At 49.1% G+C, this 16,500-nt stretch overlaps 1 protein-coding gene across 9 annotated transcripts in view; it reads left to right on the top strand.

Moving 5' to 3' along the window:
• Zhx3 (zinc fingers and homeoboxes 3) overlaps positions 1-16,494 on the top strand; it is a 98,048-nt gene extending 81,554 nt beyond the window's left edge. For all 9 annotated transcript variants that reach the window (XM_048349329.1, XM_048349333.1, XM_048349331.1 and 6 more), the window contains 2 exons: positions 2,531-5,528; positions 16,100-16,494. In XM_048349329.1, the coding sequence (XP_048205286.1) occupies positions 2,681-5,528; positions 16,100-16,110 (2,859 nt within the window). In that variant the 5' untranslated portion in view covers positions 2,531-2,680 and the 3' untranslated portion in view covers positions 16,111-16,494. The remainder of the gene's footprint in view (positions 1-2,530; positions 5,529-16,099) is intronic.
• The last annotated feature ends 6 nt before the right edge of the window (positions 16,495-16,500 follow it).

Below are 16,500 nucleotides of genomic sequence, written 5' to 3'. Positions count from 1 at the left end.
ACTCCCTTACTACCCTAAGCCTGCTTGGGGATGGGCTGGGTTTGACTGCTGAGTTGTAAGAAGTCTCCATGTGCTCTAGCTAGATCGGATCAAATATGTGATCTTCAAAACTTTTCACTTTATTTAGGGGGCTGGGATGGAACCCAAGGCCTTGTGCATGCTGAGCAAGTGATCTGCCACGTGGCCAAACCCCAGGCCCATCTTTCCACTTACAGATGATGACTGTGAAACACAGCCTTAAACTATCATGAAGTCCACTTTGGACTTTCAGATATTCTATTTAATGTCTTCCCTGACTTGTCTGAAAATCTAATTTACTCATTAGGAATGTAACTATATTATCCTTAGTTTTATTGTTTTGGAGTTAGGAAGTGTGAGATTAAAAATAATTCCAAATTATAGATAAAGGAGCTTTGAATATATATATTCACTCTCTCTCTCTCTCTCTCTCTCTCTCTCTACTGGCCAACCCATTTGTGTGTAGTTAACCACAAGCAATAATCAGGTAGAAGAAAATCTCCTAGATACCCAGAGTTGCTCATTTTACGTGAGCCATGGGACAAAGACAGTGGGAACCTGCACAGCACTAAACAACTAAACAAAACTTAATGGCCTTCAGTCAGCAGTAACATATTATTAGACAGCTTCCAGACATTTTAGTTAGGAAGCTTGTGTAATAAAAATGTTTATAAAACCATATCATGTTCTGTAAGAAAAAGCAAATATAAGTTCACGCTTATTATGATTGAAATATGCATACGATACTTGAACTAAATAGATGGGAAGTCATATGTAATTATGGGTCATCTTATTTTCTCAAATTTTAAAAAATAATTTCTGTAATGTTTTATCCTTATAGTTAAAAATAATTTGCTTTTGTTTGTCTGCTTTGGGGCAGGGTCTCACTATGTAGCCAAGGCTTTCCTGGAACCTCAAATTCGTAATCTTTTTGCCTCAACCTCCCAAGTACTGACATTACAGGCATGTGCTGCTACTCGTGGCTAAAGTTAAAAATAAAGTTTTAAAAATCTCTTATATGGCATTTCCAGCTGGGGGTAGAGAGGTAACAAGTGGCTAGATCTGGGTATATGTTTATTTCTAACTTTGCTTAAAATCGCAGTGTTTCTGGGTTTTGTTCTTTTTAACATCACCTTCATCCTCAAGGTGAGGTTCAAAAACAGCAACAAAATAATTACCTGTGTTTGCTAATAATTTGGCTGGAGATATTTTCTTTTTTTTCTACGTCTTTTTTTTTTTTTTTTGCCAGTCCTGGGGCTTGAACTCAGGGCCTGAGCACTGTCCCTGGCTTCTTTATTTTTTGCTCAAGGCTAGCACTCTGCTAACTTGAGCCACAGTGCCACTTCTGGCCTTTTCTATATATGTGGTACTAAGGAATCAAACCCCGAGCTTCATGTATACAAGGAAGGCACTCTACCACTAGGCCATATTCCCAGCCCTCTCTACATTTTTATATCAAATCTAAACACTGGTAACTTGATTTTTACTAGGATTACCATTAATTCTTACAGCATTGTAATTTGCTAAAATGTGAATGATGGCATGTTATATGAGGTGATTAGGGATCACAAATCCGTTCTGTTCATCTCAGCTCATAGATAATTATTATAGTAACTGAACATACCACTAAATCAATTCTCAGTCCCTCGGCTTTTGCAACAAATTTCAAACAGATTAAAGACTTAAGATTTTTTTTGTGTGTGTGGAACAATAAAGATACTAAAAGAAAATAAAAATGGTAGACAGGTGAGCACGGTACAAGGTCATGTGTCTCGTGTCAGGCCCCCGTTTGAATTGCTGCACCCCGAGCCCCACGTGGAGTTAGTGAGACTGATACTCTGGCCCTCTGACCTGTGGCTTTGTGCGGATGACAGTCACCCTGGGCACAGCTGATAACTGTGACCCCTTTCTGGGGCCAGGAATGGGCGTAGTAAGATAGCAGGCAGAAAGCAGGTCACAGGGAAAGGACTGGGCCTTATGGTGTCCAGTCTTTACCTGCCTTCCCTACACTCACACACAGCAGCTAACATGGTGTCTGGGCCTGGCTGGGAGAAGACAGGGTCATCACCGTGTTCTTACAAGTGGGAAGGCTATGAAAAGAAAAGTCCCTTGTTGGCCCAAACATTTGAACAAGAATGACACTGGAGCTTTTGTTCTCACTCTGGTATGGTCAGAATTAATGTGGAGGTCCGGGAAGGGGTATTTGGATTTCTTGTTGTTGTTTGTTTGTTTTGGTTTTTTAGCTGAGCTGCTTAATGCAAGGGTGTGGGTTGCGAGTATGGGTTGATGGGGAGGGAAGAACAAAAGGGCATGTGTTTAAGTCTATCTAGTGGTATCAGAACCTCCCCAAGTCATTCATCAGGGCAAGGGACTGGGGGGTCCTGACTCCGACTCTCCATCCGAGAAGCTGCAGAGGAGCTTCTTGTGAAAAAGCCTTGATGAGCAAGGACAGGCAGTGGATCCGAGACACAGCTCCAGAGATCTTAGTCATGTTTCTTCTTTTCTTTCTCAGGCTTAATAGGGGACACCTGCTTTCTGCAGATAACTGAAAAAGCTGTCCCGAGAAGCTGTTCCTGGCACTCATGGAGTAGCTGGAACCTGTACTTTAAGGCCCTTGATGGGACAGGCTCTGGCCTGCTGATCCCTCGGAGTGCCTGTCACCATGGCCAGCAAGAGGAAGTCCACCACCCCATGCATGATCCCTGTGAAGACGGCTGTGCTGCCGGGGGCCAGTGTGGAGGCCCAGCCCGCGGAAGCCTTGCCCGCAGGCCCCCAGGATCCTCCCCCCGAGGCCCCCGCCAGCAGCAGCGAGGCCGCCCAGAATCCCAGCAGCACTGAGGGCTTGGCGCTGGCCAACGGGCACCGGAGCACTCTGGATGGCTATTTATATTCTTGTAAAGACTGTGAATTCAAATCCCAGGACATCACCCAATTTGTGGGACATATGAACTCAGAGCACACAGACTTTAATAAAGACCCAAATTTTATATGCATGGGATGTAGTTTCCTGGCAAAAACTCCTGAGGGGCTTTCCCTGCACAATGCCAAGTGTCACTCAGGAGAAGCCAGCTTTGTGTGGAAGGTGGCCAAGCTAGACAATCATGTAGTCGTGGAGCAGAGTGTCCCCGGGAGCGCCAGCACCCCTGACTTAGCTGGCGAGCCCCGCCCTGAAGGGACTGACGGACAGGCTGAAATCATTATTACCAAGACTCCAATCATGAAGATAATGAAAAGCAAAGTTGAAGCCAAAAAAATCCATATGCTCAAGGAGAACGTGCCCAGCCAGCCTGGGAGTGAGGCCTTGCCAAAGCCCGCGGTGGCGGCGGCAGCGGCGGGAGAGACCGAGGTGAAAGAGGGGAACCATGCCTTCCTCAATGGGGCAGCTCCAGCCAGCCAGGCACCCACCAGCTCTACCAAGCCCCCCCAGGCCGCCAATGGGCCGCTCATTGGCACAGTGCCAGTCCTGCCAGCTGGAATAGCCCAATTCCTCTCCCTCCAGCAGCAGCAGCCCCCCATCCATGCCCAGCACCATGCCCACCAGTCCCTGCCCACATCCAAGGCTCTCCCCAAAGTCATGATCCCCCTAAGCAGCATCCCAACGTACAATGCAGCCATGGACTCCAACAGCTTCCTGAAGAACTCCTTCCACAAGTTCCCCTACCCCACCAAAGCGGAGCTCTGCTACCTGACTGTGGTCACCAAGTACCCAGAGGAGCAGCTCAAGATCTGGTTCACGGCCCAGAGGCTGAAGCAGGGGATCAGCTGGTCCCCCGAGGAAATCGAGGATGCCCGGAAGAAGATGTTCAATACGGTCATCCAGTCCGTGCCTCAGCCCACAATCACCGTCCTCAACACGCCCCTGGTGGCCAGTGCTGGCAACGTCCAGCATCTCATCCAGGCCGCTCTCCCAGGCCACGTGGTGGGACAGCCGGAGGGCACAGCAGGGGGACTCCTGGTCACTCAGCCACTGACGGCAAATGGGCTGCAGGCACCAAGCTCATCTCTCCCCTTGACAGCGACGTCTGTCCCAAAGCCAAACGCGACGCCCATTAACACTGTGTGTTCCAATACGACATCGGCTGTGAAGGTGGTGAATGCGGCCCAGTCGCTCCTCACCGCGTGCCCCAGCATCACTTCCCAAGCCTTCCTTGATGCTAGCATCTACAAAAATAAGAAGTCTCATGAGCAGCTGTCAGCTCTGAAAGGGAGTTTCTGTCGGAACCAGTTCCCAGGGCAGAGCGAAGTAGAGCACCTGACCAAAGTGACGGGCCTCAGCACCAGAGAGGTGCGCAAGTGGTTCAGCGACCGGAGATACCACTGCCGGAACCTGAAGGGCTCCAGGGTCATGATGCCTGGAGAGCACGGTTCCCTCCTCATTGACTCGGTGCCAGAGCTGCCCTTCTCCCTGCCATCCAAGGCCCCCGACGCCACCTGCCTCCCCACAGCAGCCTCCCTGGCGAGCCACCCCGCCGCCAAACGCCAGTCCTGGCACCAGACACCGGACTTCACCCCAACCAAGTACAAGGAGAGAGCCCCCGAGCAGCTCCGAGCCCTGGAGAGCAGCTTTGCACAAAACCCACTCCCCCTGGACGAGGAGCTGGACCGCCTGAGAAGTGAGACCAAGATGACCCGAAGAGAAATCGATAGCTGGTTCTCAGAGAGACGGAAAAAAGTCCATCCCGAGGAGCACAGGAAGGATGATGAGGAGCGTGCCCCCCGGGACGAGGAGGCGGCGGCTGAAGACGAGGGTGGAGACGGAGGAGAATCGGCCAGCGAACTGAGGGTCCCTGGCGAAAACGGCTCCCCAGAAGCGCTTCTCATCCAGAGCTCAGCGGAGCGCAAAGTGAGCCCCATCAAAATCAACCTGAAGAACCTGCGGGTCACGGAAGCCAGCGGCAAGAGCGAGCTCCCGGGGCTCAGCACCTGTGAGCCCGAGGAGGACGTGTTGAACAAGCTGGCACAGCTGCCCCCGGGCAAAGCGAGCTACAAAAAGACGGCCCAGCAGCGGCACGTGCTGCGACAGCTCTTTGTCCAGACACAGTGGCCAAGCAACCAGGACTATGATTCCATCATGGCCCAGACAGGGCTGCCACGGCCAGAGGTGGTACGCTGGTTTGGAGACAGCAGGTACGCTCTGAAGAACGGCCAGCTCAAGTGGTACGAGGACTACAAGCGGGGCAACTTCCCACCGGGGTTGTTGGTCATCGCCCCTGGCAACCGGGAATTGCTGCAAGACTATTACGTGACACACAAGATGCTGTACGAGGAGGACCTGCAGAACCTCTGCGACAAGACCCACATGAGCGCCCAGCAGGTCAAGCAGTGGTTTGCTGAGAAAATGGGTGAAGAGACCCGAGCCGTGACGGACACAGGCAGTGAGAACCAGGGCCCCAGCCCTGGCGAGCCCGCGGCAGTTCACAAAAGGCTGGAGGTGCCTGAGAACACTGAGTCCAGTGCCCCTGAAGCCAGCTCGGAGCCCCCATCCAGTCCCCAGCCTGGACTTCCGCTAGGTAAGGCGTCCACGGTAGCTAGGCCTTGACTGTGCTCACGGTAGACACACTGAACATGTTGCGTGAAGGGTGCTGGCTGTCTCTGAGGCGGCCTGGCCGTAGGACTGACTGCTTGGCTGCTTCAGGGGACAAATGGCAGCAGCAGCCATGGAAGCAGAACATGATGAAAGGTGGAAAGATAGATAGGCTTTTGTTTGGGAGCCTTTTTTTTTTGGTCTTTATTTTTTGTGCATGGGAAAGAACAAGGAGCACCTCCAGGAACCCAAGCTTTGCCAGATATTACTTAGCAATAGGAGAAGAGGTCAAAATTTCATCCAATAGAGCCATGGGACATGGAGGAAAGCCAGGTCAGACTGGTGAACAGCAGGAAAGGGAGCCTTTAATTGTCTTGATGCGCTTGAAGCTTTTTCCTCATGATCAAAGTCCAGTCTTAAGAAACTGTTGTTATTTTGCTATAGAAGGAGTGCTTATAATAGAAAATTACCTTCTCTTTTGGACATATATGGGACCTAAAGCTTGAATTTAGTTCCTTAGTTTCTCTGGATCATGGTTTCTTAGTACACAAGAGTAAAATTTAGGAAATAACTCTAGGAGACAGTTGTGAAACCATAGACAAGTCATATCTTTAGGTATTCTTGGACTCTGAGTTCTCTACCCTTCTGTCCTGCTCTTCCTATCCCTTGATACTTGTTTCCTTATTAGAGGACCAAGCATTGGGGCTGGGAATGTGACTTAGTGGCAGAGTGCTTGCCTAGCATGTTTGAGGCCCTGGGTTCGATTTCATAATACCATATAAGCAGAAAATAATAACAATACTGCTACTACTACTACTAATAATAATAAAGGACCAAATATAGAAAGCAACCAGAAATTCAAATGAGAGCCAGAAGAGAAAAATCTTGCAGAAGCTGAAGAGATGGAAAACTCAAAAATGGCAGCCCTACCAGTGGGGCTGTCTGTGGTGGTGGTAGTGGGGTGTGTGTGTATGTGGGTGTCTGTGTGTTTGCAGAAGTTGAAACAGAGTGTTAGCTCTCCGACCCAAACTCCCAAGAATGGCCACTCGTTTTGTTGTTGTTTGGTCAGTTGTGGGGCTTGAACTTGGGGCCTAGGCACTGTCCCCGAAGTCTTTTGTTCAAGGCTAACATTCTACCAGTTAGAGCCACAGTGCCACTTCCGGCTTCTGATGGGTAATTGGAGGTAGGAGTCTCACGGACTTTCTTTCCCAGGCCGCCTTTGAACCAGGATCTTCAGATCTCAGCCTCCTGAGTGACTGATATTACAGGCGTGAGCCACCTGTGCCCAGCAGAATGGCTACTCTTCTATACACCAAATAAAGACATGGTAGAGGATAGAGAAGGGGGAGATTTATGTGACACAGGCCATCACAGGAAGTTAGCATTCAGCCATCTTCAAGATACAGATGTGAGCTACAGGTTTAAACACTTTTTTTTTTTTTTTAATGGTAACGCTGAGACTCATAATTTATTTTATTTTGTTTGTTTTTGGCCAGTCCTGGGGCTTGGACTCAGGGCCTGAGCACTGTCCCTGGCTTCTTTTTGCTCAAGGCTAGCACTCTGCCACTTGAGCCACAGCGCCACTGCTGGCCATTTTCTGTATATGTGGTGCTGGGGAATTGAACCCAGGGCTTCATATATAGGAGGCAAGCACTCTTGCCACTAGGCCATATCCCCAGCCCGAGCTACAGGTTTAAATAGACAAAAAGCTGTGGGGGGAGTATGCATATGCGCATGTGTGCGTGAGCGTGTGCATAATCGTTCAACACCCCTCGTCAGGTCGCCCATTATTTTGGCCCTTGTTTTGGGAGGGTTTTCACACTGCTGTCATCACTGGACAAGACAAACAGGTCATTGTCTCGTGGGTGGTCTGTGGTCTGGTGGGAGGCTCTGTTGTTCATTAGAGGTAGCCTTGGTCCCTGGTTATAAAGATGTTGATCAGTCTTGTCCTTCCTAGAGCCCAAGGTGATTGCAAAGTGGCTGCAGAGAGAGTGGCGCAGACTAAGACGCACGCAAATAAGCACACAAGACGTGAGCAAGGAAGCCAGGCTCCACTGCACTTGGATAAATTGTGGGCCCAAGTGCAGGACCAGTGCTTTTAGCCAAAGCGGCCTTTTAGCTCTTGTTACCGAGACGCTCAGAGAGCGTGTGGGACTGGGCGTCGTGGAGGAGGGTCCCTGGCAAGTTTGGTAGGAGCTGCTTCTGTGTAGGGTCTTCTATATGGCGCCTCATCCCCGAAGCCACCCACAGCCCCTCCCCTCGCGGATCCCCGTACTTCCTGGATGGGATCCCGTTGTTTGCATACAATGGCTGAACATTGTTTGCTTTGGCCTGGCAAACCCCAGTTTTTCCACCCCCGTTGCTTTCTATTTAAAACCTCCAAAAAAGACAAAATTCTCTTTCTTCCTCTGAGCATTTTTAATTCATTTGAAGACAACAATTTTGAAACTAGTTACACTATTGTTTGTTCACTCATTTAAAAAAATAAAGGAGACGTCCAAGTCTGCTTATGTGGTGGGGCGTGGGGCCGCCATGTCCATCTGCTCTGCGTGCTCGGAACGCCTGCTCCTTTCCTTTCCTTCCCACAGTGGGGCGGAGCCCGGCAAGGCAAACACTTGGTGGAGGCCAGGCTCCACTAGGAGGTAGGGGGAGAGCACACAGGGCCCCTGGCCTTCCTCCCGTCTTCCCTGGTCTAGCCATGTTCCCTCTGAGGAAGGAGGGGATGGGGAGGATGCTCCTCCACCTCCTGTAGGGCTGGGAGCACATCTTGCAGAAAGAGCACTCACCCCTGCAGAAAGAGCACTCACCCCTGCAGAAAGAGCACTCACCCCTGCAGAAAGAGTACCCCTACAGAAAGAGCACTCACCCCTGCAGAAAGAGCACCCCTGCAAAAAGAGCAAACCTACAGAAAGAGCACTCACCCCTGCAGAAAGAGCACCCCTGCAAAAAGAGCACTCACCCCTGCAGAAAGAGCACTCACCCCTGCAGAAAGAGCACTCCTGCAAAAAGAGCAACCCTACAGAAAGAGCACTCACCCCTGCAGAAAGAGCACCCCTGCAGAAAGAGCACTCACCCCTGCAGAAAGAGCACTCACCCCTGCAGAAAGAGTACCCCTACAGAAAGAGCACTCACCCCTGCAGAAAGAGCACTCACCCCTGCAGAAAGAGCACCCCTGCAAAAAGAGCAAACCTACAGAAAGAGCACTCACCCCTGCAGAAAGAGCACCCCTGCAAAAAGAGCACTCACCCCTGCAGAAAGAGACTCACCCCTGCAGAAAGAGAACTCACCCCTGCAGAAAGAGCACCCCTGCAAGAAGAGCAACCCTGCAGAAAGAGCACTCACCCCTGCAGAAAGAGACTCACCCCTGCAGAAAGAGCACTCACCCCTGCAGAAAGAGCACCCCTGCAAAAAGAGCACTCACCCCTGCAGAGACTCACCCTTGCAGAAAGAGCACTCACCCCTGTAGAAAGAGCACCCCTACAGAAAGAGCACTCACTCCTGCAGAAAGAGCACTCACCCCTGCAGAAAGAGCACTCACCCCTACAGAAAGAGCACTCACCCCTGCAGAAAGAGCACTCCTGCAAAAAGAGCAACCCTACAGAAAGAGCACTCACCCCTGTAGAAAGAGCACCCCTACACACTCACTCGTGCAGAAAGAGCACTCACCTCTGCAGAAAGAGCACTGCAGAAAGAGCACTCACCCCTGCAGAAAGAGCACTCACCCCTGTAGAAAGAGCACTCCTGCATTGGCTTCGGCCATTTTTCAGGTTGTGTGTTCTCTTCCAGCCAGAAGGCTTTGTTCAGGTTGGTCTCAGCACCCTTCTCCTGGCAGGCAAGAGACAAAGGATACAATATATTGACAAAAAGTTTTAATACAACAAGGAGATAAAGCAACTACTATACACCTAACAGATCCCCAAAGTATAAAAAGCAAAAATGGCCAGAATTAAAGGGAGGAATAGATAAAACTCTAGAAACTTCAATTATGTACTTTCAGAAACATTATTATTATTATTACTACTACTACTACTATTTTGTCAGTCATAAGCTTGAACTCCAGGCCTGGGGACTGTCGCTGAGCTGTTTTTGCTCAAGGCTAGTGCTCTACCACTTTGAACCACAGTGCCACTTCCAATTTTCTGGTAGTCAGTTGGAGTTAGGAGTCTCAAGGACTTTCCTGCCTGGGCTGGCTTTGAAGTGTGATCCTCAGCTCTCAGCCTCCTGAGTAGCTAGGACTATAGGCGTGAGCTACCAGCATGCAGACTCTTCAGAAACTTTAATAATGTACCTTCAGTAAACAGAAGCTAGACAGAAGCTAGGTTTGATGGTACATGCTTGTAACCCCAGATACTTAAGAGGCTTGAGGCAGGGGATCTCTTGAGGTCACAAGTTGGAGATTAGCCTAGGAAACATAGTGAGAACTTGTCTCAAAACCATTTGAAGGGGCTGGGAGTATGGCCTAGTGGCAAAAGTGCTTGCCTTGTATACATGAAGCCCTGGGTTCGATTCCTCAGCACCATGTATATAGAAAATGGCCAGCAGTGGCGCTGTGGCTCAAGTGGTAGAGTGCTAGCCTTGAGCAAAAAGAAGCCAGGGACAGTGCTCAGGCCCTGAGTCCAAGCCCAGGACTGGCAAAAAATCATTGTGCATTAAATGTCCCTCCCATCTCCTGCAGAAAATTCTCATTCTCTCCCTCCCCCCCCCTTAAACTCTGCTTTGATGCTTAAAAAAATACACTCAAAAAGTGAAAAGAGCCACCAGCAGCTCACGCCTTTAATCCTAGCTACTCAAAAGATGAGATCTGGGCTGGGAATATGGCCTCGTGGCAAGAGTGCTTGCCTTATATAAGTGAAGCCCTGGGTTCGATTCCTCAGCACCACATATATAGAAAATGGTCAAAAGTGGTGCTGTGGCTCAAGTGGCAGAGTGCTAGCCTTGAGCAAAAAGAAGCCAGGGACAGTGCTCAGGCCCTGAGTCCAAGGCCCAGGACTGGCAAAAAAAAAAAAATCTGATTTATCAATTTCACAATTTACATATATACCCAAAAGGATTATATACTTGACATATATATGTGTACTAGTGCTAATATTATTTACAAGATGATTCCAAAGGTAGAAGCAACCCAAAAGTCCATTGACAAATGAGTAGAAAAAGTAAAATATATATACATACAATGGAATATTACCCAGCCATAAAAATAAATTGAATTCTGATAGATCCTACCACATGGGTGGAGCTTGAAAACATGCCAGTGAAATTAGCCACATACAAAGACAAACATTGTATGATGCCACTTATATAAGCACGGGAAACAAGCAAACCTATGGAATAGAAGACAGAGCATAGGGCATGAGGGCTTGGGAGGGGGGCGTTGGGAGTTACGGTTTACTGGGTATACAGCTTCTGTTTAGGGTGATTGAAAGTATAGGTATTGGCCATCCCAGAGGACCATGCAGAGATAATCACAGGCAGGAGAAGAAGGTTCATAAGGAGGTTTATTAGTGGGGCCATAGTTCCCACGGGAGAGGGAGCTACATGGCATCTGTACCTTATCCAGGTGGCAGCTTCTTTCTCTGGGGGTAAAGGGGAAGTAGGTAGGTAGTGAGTAGGAGTGGCTCATTAGGTATGGGTGGGTCTGGGGGCTAGTGGGAGGAGCTGAGGACCTGAGGCTAGGGAAATGCTAACATTCCCCCATTTGTTGTTTATTAGTAACAGAGGAGGGGTACCAGGCTGGGAGAATGGGCAGAGGTTGTTTCCTCTGGGGCTACTTCCTGCTGTAAAGGGGTGAAGTAGTCAGGGGTCCCTGATTCGTCATTTGACCTGGTACCATCCAGTTTGGTTGGTAAAAGTCCTCACCATTTCCACGAGAATGGTTATCAGGGCCAATGGGTGTCATGGTCTCCTCTGGCTACCTCCTGCAGCTGGGGTGCATCAAGGAGTCACTGCGGCTGGGGTCTTCAGGGTCCAGATCTGCACTGGGCAGAGCAGTGTAGTAAGAGGATGGTCTTGAACTGCAAGTTCCCAGGTGGCGTCCTGGGTGAGGGATGGTATCCTGTTAAAAGACACTTGAAAAGGATCAGGCAAAAGGCTGACAAGTTCACAGGACCAGTTAACATGAACGACATGGGAGAACACACCCTGGGCACAAGCCAGAAAAGTTCCAGTTGGAACATAAACCCAATTGTGGCCTATTACAAGGAAGGAGGAATAACTGGACTGGGGGCAGGAAGGAAGTGTTTAGGGATAGTGGACTGGTTGGGAGTAACCAGTCAGAGGCTAATATTATACACACACACACACACACACACACACACACACACACACACACACACACACACACACGTAACAAAGGCAAGACTGCAAGTTTCTGTCCAGATGGAAAATGGACAGGTATGGACATTAGGTGGGTAAACGACTATTCCTCTTGATCTCCCGGCTCTGATTAATTTTGGAAGGGCAAGTTTAAATTGACTCCATTTAAGATGAGACTTCATCTCCTCTTAATCCTCTCCATGGTTCCTTGTTGTCAGGATTGACGTTGTCCTGAAGGTCTAGGTGCTCATTGATCGGATAGCTTGACCCAGTTGGCATTTACGGGGTTTGAACTCAAGGCCTGGGCACTGTCCCTGAGCACTTCTGCTCAAGGCTAGTGCTCTGCCACTTGAGCCACGGTGTCGCTTTCAGCATTTGGCTGGTTCTCTTGAGCCAAGCTTCCAGTCTGGCTCTTTGCTGGTTAGTTGGGAGATGGAGTTTTAGAGGGATATATATATATATATATATATATATATATATATATATATATATATATATATATATATATATATATATCAAACTGCAATCCAAGGAGTCTTAGCCATAAAAGCTCTTTTTATTTTCAACTAGAGCAACAGGAGAACAATAGGAGTAGAGCTTACCTGTAACTTGAGAATTGACCAACAAGTACTTGCTAGAGTTATGCTGTAATACTTAGAGAACAGCAGACTGAATGAGATCCATATGTCATCAAATCAAATCATATCATTTAACCTTACCAGCAGGTGGAAGAGAGCACAAATGAATAACATTCAAGAGAGCAAAGGGTTGGGACAATGTAAAAGTCTCAGCTTCAGCAGATCTGAAGTGGCTGTGTCTTCCATCCCAAATCAGCAGGCTTTGTTAGTCATGTATGATGGAGGCAGGCAGGAGAGATGAGTTGGATCTGGGTGAGGCTGTAGTGGCATTTCAGAGTCCCTGGGATAGATTGTCACACCTCCTGCTGGGCTGCCTGCAAATTTCTACACAGGACTGGTTAAAGACATTTGAAATCTCCCAGTATTCCCTGGTTGCTTACTCTGAGTACTCTGGCTTTTGTAAGCTGGTGCCCTACTGGTTTAAGCAGGGTGACAACTTTAAACAGATTATAGAAGGCAGAAGGCTTGGCTTGGGCCTTTAATCATCTTCCTAGTCACAAAATCCACACAGACCAAAGGCCAACCAAGTCTGCTCTCTGCAGCAGCCACGACAGTTTCTGAGACATCGAGGGGGAAGACACCAATGCTACCTACCCCAAGGCAACCCTGTGGCCACCAAACACAACTCTGATGCTTTTAACCTTGGAGTAAGTAAGTCTCAGTTGCAACTCTGTCATGATAGGCCTGCCAGAAGCCCAACTCTAACCTTGGGAGGGGGTGTGGCAGAGCCAGGGCAGGAGCACTCTGGGTCTGTCAAAATCTTCACAGGAACACCACCAGTGACTCCTACATTCCCTGAGCAGTTTTCCATGAAAGAGAGAGAGAATAAGGAATCACTAGTAGTGAAACCAGGCAGTTTGGGAGCAGACTGTGGAGGCAGCTTCCTGTAGCCACAGAACGCCACAGTCCATGCAGCTAACACACATGTCGACCTGGATCCTATAAAGCAAAATATCAATCCTGGGTCAAGAAAATTGAGGTTATCAGCCACATTTGCACACTTGTTCCAAAATGACTCTGGTCCCTTGATCTTAAAGAGTTTATGAGAGCACAGGAGAGAAAAATGAAGAAGCAAAATCAGGGTCAGATGTACACTTGACTTTTAGCATAGATGGAGCTAAAGAATAACACACTGGTTTTTACATCATTGTACTTATACCACATGCTGATATTTGAACCTTTTTGAGTTTTTCTTAGACATATTTGCTTGCACCCAAACATGATCAGTTTGGGTTTAAAACCTGGGTGTTTTTTTTTTGTGGGGGGGGTGTCTGGTGATAAGTCAGGATTGCCTCCAGGCTGTTCACTGTGACTCCACCCACAGGCTGCAAAGATCAGTTTGACACAAGACTTAAAGTAAGTTAAAATAGTAGTCAAAAGCAAGTAATTTTGAAACCATGATGCCAGTTTTTACATGTTTTACCAACAGAGAGACAGACAGTTGTGCACAAGCTTGGGGGCGTGCTTAGAATTTTTTTTTTAATTGGCCATGTAAGTTTTCTGGAATTCCAGTGCCAAAATGATATTATTTTTCCCATATTTTAGAACCACGTGGTCAGTTAGAAAACAAAAAACTTTTCCAGCAAACAAAAATTTTCACAGATTATCCGGCAAGGAAATTGAGAAGCCTCATTTTGAGAAACCAGTTCAGCTCCAATGGGGAGCTGAAGTAGGAAGCTAAGACCAGAGAAGTTCCAGGAGATGGGAGACAGGACACGAACAGAACAGACACCTGGCTTAATGGTGGCAGAGCTGGTCAGAGCCTTAGCAGGCTCACAGCAAGACACCTTCACCTTCCAGCATTTGAATTGCAAGGCACATTTGAATTGCAAGGCCACAGTTACAGAGTTTAGGGTGGGGGGCAGGGTTACCGGGAGCTTGAGTCTCCACACCCCTGCCCAGTTTGGCACGCCCATCACCTGGGGGCTGGGTGAACTTCCACCTCCAAGAGTTTTTGGAACCTTGATAGAACCAAGATGGCACTTGCCAGTAGAACCAATTCTATTGTCCACCACATGGTCAATGCTAGAGAAAACTTAGGATTTAGCCAACAACAAGCAGAACTTAAGCAAATCTCCAAGCTTAACAAACATCAATAACAAGGACAGAAAGCCTTTCTTTGTGTCTTTCAAAGCAGATGTTAAACAAATATTGGTACCTTTGGAAGATGGTACCAGCCCATCACAGGCAGGCAGGCAGAGTTTAGAGAGGCAGAGAGAGAGAGAGAGAGAGAGAGAGAGAGAGAAACTCCATCTGTCCGAGTGCTCATAGAAGTTATGTAAGTCCTGTAAAATATTCCAAATTTGTAAGATTGGGCTCAAACTTGAGCAGCTTTCCCGAAGCATTTTAGACTGTTCCCCCCTTGATGAGTAACCAGCGGAGCTGAACTAGAGCTCAGTGGACTCCAAACACCCACAATTGCTGATTCCCTTGCCCTAGCCCAGTGGCTTAAGGTCGGCGGCCCAGTGGCCTTCCCTGAGAGTGGGGCTTGGAACTTGGAGCCAAGATTTACAGAGGCCCAGTGGCCTTATGGACAATCCATGCTCCCGGCTAATGGTCACTCACCCTGGTTGGAGTTTCAAATCTGTTGTGGTGGATGATTATGCCCCTCCCATGGTAAGTGATTAGCAGAGCTGAGGAGTTAAATACCAAGCATCCCCGGTATTACTCTGGGCAGCTGAAATGTAGGAGACAATCAGCAATGGGGTTGTCACCCCAAGTTCCTGTGTCCCGGACCTAGTGCGGAGTGTGGCCCTGAAGCCATGGCCCTGTGGCCCTATGCTATGGTCGTCTGGAGTGGGGCTCGGAACTTGGCACCAAGATTTTTAGTGTGGTCCTGAAGCCACGGCCCTGTGGCCCTATGGTAAATTGGAAAATCGGATCCGAGCCCTCGGGTTAGATGACCACTTACCCTGGGTGTGAGGGCAAATGTGTAGATTGTCGTGGTGGATGGAAGTAGAGCGCTCGGTCAGGAGAAGTTACCTTGGTGGTCTTCTGGGTGGGCTTAGGACAGCAGAATAGGTCCCGGGGACAGCTTGGACCCCCCCAGAACTGGGGGAGCAAATCCACCGGGGAACCTATCCCAGGTTCAGCACCAATGAAAGCATATGTCTTGGCCATCCCAGAGGACCATGCGGAGATAATCACAGACAGGAGAAGAAGGTTCATACGGAGGTTTATTACTGGGGCCCTAATTCCCACCGGAGAAGGAGCTACATGGCGTCTGCCCCTTATCCAGGTGGCAGCTCCTCTCTGGGGGTAAAGGGGAAGTAGGAAGGTAGTGAGTAGGAGTGGCTCATTAGGTATGGGATCTGGGGGCTAGTGGGAGGAGCTGAGGACCTGAGGCTAGGGAAATGCTAACAGTGATGAAAACCTGGACATAGGTTGTATTTCATAACATGGTAAATATACTTAATTGCTGCTGAGTTGTGTACTTAAAATATTCTTGTAATGGTGAATTTGGGTTGTGTGGAGAAAAGGAGCTGGCCCCCTGCGCAGCTTCCAGGGCTTTCTCCCCACTGTCCCAGGGAGAGCCTGGGGGCCCGCCAAGCTGCGAGATCCCCAGAAATCCAGAGATCCGGGTGACCGGCCTGTGTTTTCTCCTCAGAGACAGACTGAGTGGACCGACTGCCCTGAGGGACCGGCCTGCGCGGAGCCGCCTGCCACCCTGCCGTGTGGACTGGCCAGACCCACCTCTCGCACTTGTTCTCATGGCCAGCCACCAGGCACCCCGAGAGCCTCCGAGCCCTGCAGCCAGCCCCCCTGCAGCCAGCCCGAGCCCGTCCTCCGACCGCCCTCCGACGGCCCTCCGACCGCTACTACAAAGCAAGCAGCGAGAAGGTTCCTCCTCCTCCCAGGCCGTGGCCTCCCTCCCGAGGCTCACGCCCTTCTCTTGCCTCCCAGAGACAAAATGGTTCTGATTTCACAGTCACAGAGACAGAATCAAGTTTTTAACGTATACGGCCGCTTATACACAATCAATAAAGCATCAGATGACGAGCAGTTTCC

Source organism: Perognathus longimembris, chromosome 6, assembly GCF_023159225.1.
Source record: "Perognathus longimembris pacificus isolate PPM17 chromosome 6, ASM2315922v1, whole genome shotgun sequence".
Lineage (NCBI taxonomy): Eukaryota > Metazoa > Chordata > Mammalia > Rodentia > Heteromyidae > Perognathus > Perognathus longimembris.
This window is presented reverse-complemented; position numbering and strand designations above follow the sequence as displayed.